The 10,276-nt window shown below is 44.9% G+C and overlaps 2 protein-coding genes across 2 annotated transcripts in view; both read left to right on the forward strand.

The window, feature by feature from the left end:
• The first annotated feature begins 228 nt into the window (after nucleotides 1-228).
• LOC102194114 (macrophage colony-stimulating factor 1 receptor 2-like) lies at nucleotides 229-9,378 on the forward strand. Its single transcript, XM_013915971.1, has 21 exons — nucleotides 229-535; nucleotides 669-959; nucleotides 1,055-1,191; nucleotides 1,268-1,430; nucleotides 2,288-2,606; nucleotides 2,786-2,901; nucleotides 3,210-3,318; nucleotides 3,419-3,579; nucleotides 3,688-3,785; nucleotides 3,951-4,077; nucleotides 4,312-4,416; nucleotides 4,512-4,622; nucleotides 5,136-5,295; nucleotides 5,667-5,740; nucleotides 6,280-6,368; nucleotides 6,448-6,570; nucleotides 6,662-6,773; nucleotides 6,889-6,988; nucleotides 7,059-7,185; nucleotides 7,268-7,349; nucleotides 8,607-9,378. The coding sequence occupies exons 1-21, from the start codon at nucleotides 229-231 to the stop codon at nucleotides 8,663-8,665; spliced, it is 2,970 nt and encodes a 989-aa protein (XP_013771425.1). The 3' UTR covers nucleotides 8,666-9,378.
• Nucleotides 9,321-10,276, forward strand: part of tmprss15 (transmembrane serine protease 15) — a 49,456-nt gene continuing 48,500 nt past the window's right edge. The window contains exon 1 of the mRNA XM_005753236.1: nucleotides 9,321-9,346. Coding sequence (XP_005753293.1) covers nucleotides 9,321-9,346 — 26 coding nt within the window. The remainder of the gene's footprint in view (nucleotides 9,347-10,276) is intronic.

Here is a 10,276-nt window from a genome sequence, read left to right on the forward strand (position 1 = left end):
CCTATTGAAAAAACAAAAGTTGTATCCAAGATGGCCGACTTCTAAATGGCCACCATGGTCATTCACCACCCATCTTGAGGAGTTTGCCCCCTCACATATACTAATGTGCCACAAACAGGACTTTAATATCACCAACCATTCCCATGTTATTACGGTGTATCCATATAAATGGCCTACCCTGTACTATTCAGGTATATTCAGGTGTGTGCTCTGTGACCGCTGTGTTTGATGGGTTCAGTTGTCTTTCTGTTTGTTTCAGAACCTCCTGATCCACCATCGATCCGTCTAAATTCTGACTTCCTTCCAAGTAAATCTGATCGAGTTCTTACTGCTGGCACCAATTTCAGCCTCAGTTGCCATGGTAACGGGTCAGTTCACTGGACCAGCACTGCATTTCCACTGGTGTATCGGGGCAACCTACCAGACCCTGTGGAGGTCAAACGTGCTACACCCAGGCACACTGGAACATACACCTGCAGATACACCAACGAGAGCCTGGCGCACCTGAACAGCTGGATCCACCTGTATGTCACAGGTAAGATCAATAGTCCTCCTGAAGTTCCTTTAGTTAGTGATATTGGTTTTTCCTTATACTTTTAATACAAATGTGACCAGACTGAACTCATTCATAGAATGACCTCCAGTTTTCCATAATCCCCCTCTCTCAGACCCAGCAGATCTCTCCAAAGTGTTTGAAACCCGTCATGGCATCCCCCATCTCAAGGAGGGTGAGGACTTCCTGTTCAAGTGTCTACTGACTGACCCCTTGGTAACAAATCTCACCCTTCAATCAGAGGATGGGAGGAACCTGCCAACCGCCATGAACGTGACCTTTGATCCTCGAAGAGGAGCCCTAATCCGAGACCTGAAGGCTTTGTTCAATGGCCGCTACGTGTGTTCAGGCTGGAAGGATGGCAGACAGTTCAAATCCAGGCCCGTGAACCTGCTGGTGCTCCCTGGTAACACCTGTCTATCTCTACACTTGTTTATCTATACACCTGTCTGTCTGTATACCTATCTGATTACCTGTTTGACTTCACCTGTCTGTATGCAGTGTTGCGCCACCCCCCCTCCCTGTCTGTTAGTCAGGATGAATTTGTCCGTCTGGTAGGAGAGCGTTTTGAGGTTACCTGTCTCTGCAGTAACCCCACCCACTTCTATAATGTTACCTGGACAGACCCAAGAAAGCAGGTGAGAGATCAGAGGTCACCTGTCCATTTTCAGTCCTAATATTCCAAGTGCTGACTGGTTGTTTGGTTCATTTCAGAAACTGGAAGCCACTAACAGTCGTTACTATGGTAACAGGCGGCTGTACATCAACAGCACTCTGAGCATCTCTGAGGTCACCCAAACGGACAATGGAAAGTACATGTGTACGGCAATTAACGAGGCCGGGGTCGCCACAGCAACCATCCAGCTCAAGGTGCTAGGTAAGTTAAGACATTTACTGATAAACTAAAACATCACTACTTCCATGTCTAATGGAGTAAACTGATCCTGTCACAGTTTGTTCCCCCGCTTTAAATCACAGACAAACAGTATCCTACAGTTGTTTATGTTTTTGAACCCATTTTGCACAGAAATGTATTGATAGCAGTGTTGAATATTCTTACACAGTAAAAAAAAAAAAAAAAAAAAAACCCAGCAACTATACGTAAAATAATTAAAGATGGTTTGTTTTTCTGTTTTCAAAAGAGGTAGTGGTGTATTTAATTACAACCTGTAATTTATTGCAGTTTACTTTTACTTACTAATTTAGTGCTGTCAGTGTTAATCTTGTTAAAATTACGTTAACGCCATGACCACATTAACGTGGCAAATCTCCATTAGCGAGTTAACACAGATCACCCCATGCGCCAACGCGTTAATGAGCTAACCGTGCTAACGCTTTGATGTCGTGCAGCCCACACACGGAGTGATCGGCATTAACTTGCTAACGGAGATTTGACGCGTTAATGTGGTTATGACATTAGCGTAATTTTAACAAGATTAACGCTGACAGCACTGGTTTAATTGTTTACAAAAGGTTTGAGGTGTGAAATAAACTGCAATGGAGTTTGAAAACTAAATATGTGTGTGTGTGGTTGGAGGATGTATTTGTGCGGGGGTTGGGGGGTAGTATTCTTGTAAAACATAGTGGGCCCTAGCAAACAAAGTTTGGGGGGGGACACTTTTGGTCATTTTGGTTGCACCGTTTCTAACCTAATGTTTGTACACTCATTGCCTTAGAATGAGAATGCAGGTTCAAAGTCACACACATCCACCAACAGTATCTCCTCTTCCTCAGAACGCCCTTACCTGAGAATCTACCTTCAGACAAGTGAGCACGTACAGGTCAGAGGACACCTGCCTGCAGCAGATGAAATACAGGTTAACGTTAGTGGTGGGTCACTGGAACCCATCACTAATGTTAGTGCTTACAGAGCTAGCAGCGCTAAAGTTAATGGCAGCAGCAGGGTGGAGGTTTACGAAGGTCGTGATGTGGCCCTCACCTTCCTGCTGAAGGCCTATCCTCCAATCACAAGCCAGCGCTGGACCACACCTACACACCTCATCAACAATGACAGTACGGTGTACCAGGAGAGCTACGCTGCTAACAGCTACAGGTGAGCAATGGCTACAGGCTACTCCCACTCTATTGTCAGGAGTGCCTCAGTGTTTTAAGGTGGTATTTCCTAGGTGGAATATTCTGTGTTCCTTTGAGGTGGTAGTGTTTGTACAAGGGCTTGTTAAGTTGGTAGTGATGGTGTAAACATTTTTTAAGGCAGTATTTTTGATGTTGCAGCTCGGAAGCCACCCTGCTGCTGCATCGCATGCGTCCGGAGGATCGGGGGCAATACTTGTTTCATTTCTCTAACTCCTTCTTCAGTGGCTCACACACCATCGACCTCAAGGTCTACCGTAAGAAAGCTTTTGTAATCACGTTCTTCCTCACCGCAAGCTTCTCACAGTCTGACATCTAGTCGCATGCTATACTATAAGACACCTGAATACACAGTTTCTCCTTTTAGTGGTATTTTCTGATGTTGAGGGCAGTCTAATCTACTTTAACAGAAGTCGCTGAATGTCTGAAACGTTCCAGATGGCACGGTCTGTGCTGTTTTCTCATCCTCTTCTGATCACATGATCCCGAAAGAAGCTCTCAGCTGATGTTTATACCTCTGTTTTTGTCTTTTCTGAAGTCTGAGAAAACAGTTTTGTTATTTTAGGTTTTCCGACTACTGATATCACTTTGGAGAACAGTACTCTGACATGCAACAGCTCAGGATATCCATTACCCACAATTCTCTGGTTCACCTGTCCTGGCATCCAGCCCTCGTACGTATGCTGGCGCTGCCAGCTACAGGCTGCAGAATCATGTGAAATCTGTCCTGAGGGAGGCGCTGTTTTAAAAATAAAAATGTTGCTTCTCTTACAGGTGTGCACACATTGCTACCAATGAGGTTTCTCAGGCCAGTGTGACCTCACAGGACGGTGAGGAGGTGAGGTCCCACTTCCTCCTGTCAGCTGATGATGATGTCACTGTGGAGTGTGTTGCCTCCAACCTCATGGGAGAGTCTCTGCGGGTCTTCCATCATCGTAAGTGTGGGGGAATAAGACTGGATTAATCAGACGTGTAGCAGTTAAATCTCTTTCATTATCAAACTGGTTTAAATAAAGATTCATCAGAGTTCCTCTTTTCTACAGGAAATCCAATCATCTTCACTCCGCCTCTGATTGGAGTTCTGAGTGCCACCGCTGTCCTCTTCCTGCTCCTATTGGTCCTCTTCTACAAGTGCAGACAGGTAAATTTACTGATCCTCCTGTAGAGCTCACCAGGTCAGAGATCAGTCATTTTTGTTGTAGCTAAGCAGGGAGGTGGGTGAGTGGGTGAAGCCTATCAGAGGCTTGTTGGACTGACAGCTTGATGACTAATAAACAATCTTCACCTGCTGTTCTTCTTCTGCCAGAAACCCAAGTATGAGATCCGCTGGAAGATCATCGAAAGCACTGATGGAAACAACTACACCTTTGTTGACCCCACCCAGCTGCCATACAATCAGAAGTGGGAGTTTCCCCGAGACAAACTCCGCCTCGGTACGAAACATTGGGTTTTAATCAGGGAGCATTCACAATGATGGCCGTCTTGAGGTTTTGTATTGTAATGTGAAGCATTCGGTGACAGTGGGAAAGGAGAACCCCCTTTTTAACATGAAGAAAGTTCAAACAGAATCAGGCTCACGCTCACTTTAACCTTCAAACTGAGGATCTGACTCCTCAGCCTTCCTCTCTCTGGCTTCTTCTTCATGTTCTCGACTTTCTGTCTTTCAGGTCCCATCCTGGGCTCTGGGGCTTTCGGGAAGGTTGTTGAGGCCACGGCGTATGGTTTGGAAACTGACAACAAGATCACCAGAGTCGCTGTCAAGATGCTTAAACGTTAGTATGCAGAGTTTCATAATCACAATCCTCATCATTATCATCATTGTATTGTTCGTGTTGTATGATCCAATGTATCACCTGTTTGTCCACAGCAAGCGCTCACTCGGAGGAACGGGAGGCTTTGATGTCTGAGCTTAAGATTCTCAGCCATCTCGGCTACCATGACAACATCGTTAACCTGCTGGGAGCCTGTACTCGTGGGGGTGATGATGATGTTTATTAAATACTGATTGTAGACTGTAGGTCAAAGATTCATTGTGAAAATGTGCAAACTTAAGGTCTGAATACAGTTAAAACAGGTGAGTTATAGAAACAATCTGCCCTCATACAGGTGTTATGACGTCTGTGTATCAGGCTGTAAACATGTTTATTTCTGCTGTAAAATTTTAACATGTGAGTCTATGGGGAGTGACTCACTGCTGCTTCTGCCGGATGCCAGAGGAACTGCAGGTTTGGTTTGATTTCCATCTCAGAGGCTGATGCTCTGTATTACACTAAAAATATAGCACTCCCTGCTGTGTGGTTGCCGTCCTCTGCAGTCTGGAAATAAGCCGCTCATCAACTTAAGCCAAAGTGTGCTTCAAATGAAGCGCCTAGTTCCTGGGGGGTCTATCACATGGACATCATTTCAGCTGTTAGACTCAAAGAAGAAAAAGAAAAGCCTGAATAAAAGACAGTCATTTCAACTTGTGGTTTTCTGACCTTTGACTATCCAGGGCCTATGCTGATGATCACAGAGTACTGTAGCCATGGCGACCTGCTCAACTTCCTGCGGGGTCGGGCTCAGGACATCGTGGCATCCATGGTGACTGTGGATGAAGTACAGGAAGAGGCTTTCTATAAGAACATGGCGGCCCAGCACGCCAGGCTCCGCAGGTGTGACGCCTCTCAGTTTCAGAGCATCTGTCTTTCATGCTGCTCACACCTGTGCACTTTATTATCATCACAGCCTTTTAGAGGAAAGGAAAGGCTGAGTGTGCCTCAGCACACCTACAGTTACTGATTGTGAATCACTTAGAACAGATCAGATGTTAATACCAAAGTAAACAGTAAAGCAAACAGTCGGAGGCAGATCACGCTGCTTCACACTGACAGATCAGCCAGCTCTAACACCTGTACGCTCTAGGGTTAGTGTATTCCGTATTTGGCAGGTATGCTTGTTGAGAAGTTCAGGTTAGGTTTCATTGCAGCCCCACCATTACCTGTTCAAACCCCAGCTGATGTGTAACATCCAATATGTGTTGCAGTGACAGCGGGATCTCATGCTGCTCGGAGTATCAGGAGATGCAGCCAATTCTGAGTCCGGGGCAAACACACCAGGGTAAGAACCTGAACTTACCTCCAGGTAATACACGGCACCACGGTTCTTCGTTCACAGATGGATGTATTCTTCAGTCACACTTCTCCTCCAAACCACCATAAAATCTACCATCAAACTGTCATTACATAAATGCACTGAATGATCAAACATAAATATTGTAAGTAAAGATTTAAACCAAAGTTAACAAATGCACAATCATGAGGGAATGAGTCCGCTTCAGGAACAAAAACTGAACAAAACACTTCCAGACTTCTTTTTCTCTTCTTTAGAGCTGCCTTTCACTTTGAAACAGCTTATTTAATCCTTCTTGTGACTTATTTAACTTACAACTTAGCTTCTTTGTACATGCTTTCTTAACTTCCCTTAGTGCCACTTAAAGGGGCCTGTGCGCAAAATAGAATGTAACATGGTTCTTACCCAAAAAGGAACAACAATAAATAAAGGAAATAAATAACATACATAATCACAATAAATTAAACAAATTGACATAATTTACATTTATGGCAATTAAAGAACTTATCTCACTGTCTTTCTCACAGGTGTGCAGACAGATGGTCTTTCAGTCAGTGACCTCATGAGTTTTTCCTACCAGGTGTCTCAGGGTCTGGACTTCCTGTCCACCAGGAATGTAAGGAAACACTCACATGGGATCATTTTTCACAACAATCACCATTGTTTCACCTGTGCGCCTCACCTGTGTGGTTCAGTGTATCCACAGAGACGTAGCAGCGAGGAATGTCCTGCTGACTGATCATCGTGTTGCAAAGATCTGCGACTTCGGTTTGGCCCGAGACATTCGCAATGATGACAGTTACATCGTTCAAGGAAATGTCAGTCTTCATATTTTATTTTGATACTCGTTGCTGTTTATTTTAACAATCACTGTGTTTTATTTTGATACTCGCTGTTTTATTTTGACAGGCCCGCCTCCCAGTGAAGTGGATGGCTCCAGAGAGCATCTTTCAGTGCGTCTACACAGTGCAGAGCGACGTCTGGTCCTACGGAGTCTTACTCTGGGAGATCTTCTCTCTGGGTAACCATGGCAACACCACGCACCACCTCAGCCAGTCACATTTCAGCTCTGGTGATGAGCAGTACGTGACATTCAGCAGCCATTCTCTGAGACAGTCTTCTGTTCACCTGTCCAGGAAAGAGCCCATACCCAAACATTGCCGTGGACACCAACTTCTACAAGATGATCAAAGATGGCGGCCACATGGAGCAGCCTGACTTCGCCCCGGCGGAGATGTGAGTTCACAGATGCTCGTGTCAGTGCTCATAAAGTTGTTTTGAAAGTGACGCTCACCTGTCTCTGCAGGTATCAGCTGATGAAGCTCTGCTGGAGCCTTGAGCCCACCCACAGACCCACCTTCAAAACCATTGGTCAGCTTATCAGCAGACTTCTCCCCTCCACCAATGATATGTCATCACGTTACAGCGACCAGGTGAGGATGTGAAGGGCCTACGAGCCCTCTGTGTCGTCCGACAGGCTGTGCCTCATCATCTTTCTTCTTCTTGTGTCCTCAGCCGACTTACAGGAACATCGACGAGTGCAGAGAAGAAGAAGAAGAAGAAGAAGAAACAATGAAGAGAGAGGATGAGAAGCCAGGTGAGCTCACCTGTTTCTGTGATAGAGTAGGGTCAGAGTCTTTAACCATCATGAAGTCGCCTGGGGTGCAGATGTAATCACGTGATCAGTGTTTAGCGAGTAAAAAGCTGAGTCCCAGTCAGATGAGTTTGGGTGCATTAATGACTTTTGAGCTTCTCACAGGTTTGAAGCCAAAGCCTGATTGGTCCAAAGACCACAAACAAAGCCTTCTGGGACTGTTATGTGTTTATAGAGATGAGCTTGTAGAACTGAAGTCGATCAGAAATGTTGTGATTAATGCAGTCATTAATCATTAACAGTGTGTGTGTTTGTAGTGAGTCAGAGCCTCATTGTGTTGTTACCTGACACAGGTGTATCAGGTTATTAGGAAAACCCTTTTTATGTTAGCTCAGCTAAGAACTGCTGTGATGATAAGAGAGGCAGTAAATGTCACAGTCCTCTCTGTGTTCAGTCAGATCACCTTCTCCATCAGAAGGTAAATAAAGGTTTCACACACACCTGCGGTGCCTTCATGGTACCCTCGGAGAAGCTGTGAGTTTCAAACTACAGACCCTGGTGTTGTGCTCCAGGCTTCAGGTCTGTCCTGCGGCTCTTTACTGGAGCTTATCTGTGATACGTGAGCCGTGTGTTTGTGGTCCTCAGTCATGCTGATGTTTTGATGCTAACATGGAGGCTCAGAGCTGATAGGGATCAGCTGATTGTTGGGTCTTCCCTGGGTTGAGCAGCTTGAGGTGAGCTGGCTCTGTATAAATAAATTAATCTGAGCTGTGGGTGTATTATTACCAGTAAAGGCATGGAGGATCTGAAGCACCTGTAAAACAGAAATAAGAATAAAGTCTGAACCCAGGCTTTCCTTTGGCTTTCATGAAAACGTATACTAAATAATATACTAAATAATAATAAATAAAGTTATGGGAACATTATGATGCAGCTCCAAACAGGTTTTAATTCGGCAGATCTGAGATCTGCTCAGACTGTCTCCTGGTTAATGAAGGGATGAGAGAGAGGTCTCTTAAGTTTCCTTCACGTGTTGTGTCAGTAAAATGACTCCTGACTGTTGAACTTGTGAATCAGGTGTTCACATATTTGATAGGATGACTGAGTTTTAATGTCAGAAACACCTTCACCTCTGATGAGACCACGCCATGACCTCTGACTTCTCCCTCTGGATTTCAGTCACGGTCTGTCCTGATTGGTTGAACTGTCTGTGACTCTGAGATGAAACCATGACATCACAATAAAATGTCCCGATTTCAGAGCAGGACGACGACGAGGGGAAGGAATCAAAGATGCCGAACATCTACCAGCTGTCCTGAACCTCTCGTCCAATCAGAACTGAGAACCCGGTCATATCTCCTGGCTGAGGACACTCATCCTCACTGCTGAAAACTTTATGGACAAACTGCAGCACCAACCAAACTCTGTGTCACACCAGCGGATCAAAGCTTTAAACTCTGTGTGATCTTCTGATTCTGATTTTGTTTTTTAAACTTACATTGAACGTTTCCAGATGTGGGCGTTTTTTATCTCTGATGCTGAGAGTCGAGTCGTGACGGTGGATGATCATTTTTCTGCAAACCGTCCTGTTTCTGATTCTTCTGATGTTTCTGGCTGTAAAATATCTAAAATTAGTTTTGCTTTCATTTGTTTTCTTTATCAAATAAAATGTTTGGTGTGAAACTCGTCCAACCTCACAGCTGTGTGTAACGTGAGCCACGTTTCTAAGCGTGTTGGGTTGTTTGCTGCTTCCATGCGCATTCTGAGTGCTCGCTGTGTATTTGTGGTAACCCTGCCGATGCTCGTATGATGTTTGTGTAACAATAAAGTTTCTGTGATGATTTGGTTCACCTGTCACCTGCTCTGGATGATTTCACAAGGAGCAGCAAGAGAAGGAAACACACACGAGTGCCGTCAGTGATTCTGTTTACCTGTTTTTACCTGTGATAAGCACAGACACAGTGTTCAGTGTTGATGGGCGGAGCCTATTGTGTGAACAGGTAACGAACAATAAAGTAAAACTTTAACAGTCGTTGAACAGCTTCATCACACCGCTTTCATTAATTACATCTTTATTTGCTGGTGATTAATGAGTCTCTGTTCCAGCTGTCAGGTAAGTGCGGGGGCGGGGCCAGATTAAGGTAGATTACCTGACAGGTTTACAGCAGCTGGACTTTAGACTGTGATAAAGTCACAGAAGGAAGGAGCCAGTGTCAGCGTCCTCTGAGTTATCTGTGTCAGGAGGAAGAAACTCCTGAAGCTCCTTCAGACCTCACACGTTTCCTGATGATGATGATGATGATGATGAAGTCTGCCTACTAAAAACTTCATTAGTGTTTGTGAGCTGATTGGTGGATCAGCCCTCTGCGGGGTCATTAAAGTCAGATCTCTGCATGAACTTCTTCCTGTCATTGGTTTGTGACCTTTGGCTCTTTGTGGTGCTGTGTCAGAGTTAGTTGACCTCTCTTCTCCTGGTCAGCTGTGAAGTCAGCTAGGTAGCATCCAGCTACTTCAAGTGTTGGTGTGCAGAACCTCTTTTGGCCTCTTCCAAAGCCTGATTCATGCTGCAGTGCCTCCTTTGTGTTGTGCCTTTATTAACATCATTCTTCTTTCTCTTACAATGGACAAACAAACTGTTTTTCTTATGTTATTAGCTGTTTCAGGACTGTTTCAGGACTGTTTCTTCCATTTCATCTCATCCACCTACAGACAGGGTCTCACTAATGAAGCTCTGTTCTTCACTGATCATGTTGCAGGTTTATGTTGTTCTCCTGAGGCCTGTGGAAGCTGTAAAGGTCCAAAGCAGCCCCTCTGCTTCAGAGAACCGGAGTACGGTAATAACCTAGAATGCCTGAGTCCAGGGTTAGCAGAGGTCATACTCTTTGTGTGTGTGTGTGTGTGTGTGTGTGTGTGTGTGTGTGTGTGTGTGT

Source organism: Pundamilia nyererei, unplaced genomic scaffold (genome assembly GCF_000239375.1).
Source record: "Pundamilia nyererei isolate P.nyererei 1_Seehausen unplaced genomic scaffold, PunNye1.0 scaffold00414, whole genome shotgun sequence".
NCBI lineage: Eukaryota > Metazoa > Chordata > Actinopteri > Cichliformes > Cichlidae > Pundamilia > Pundamilia nyererei.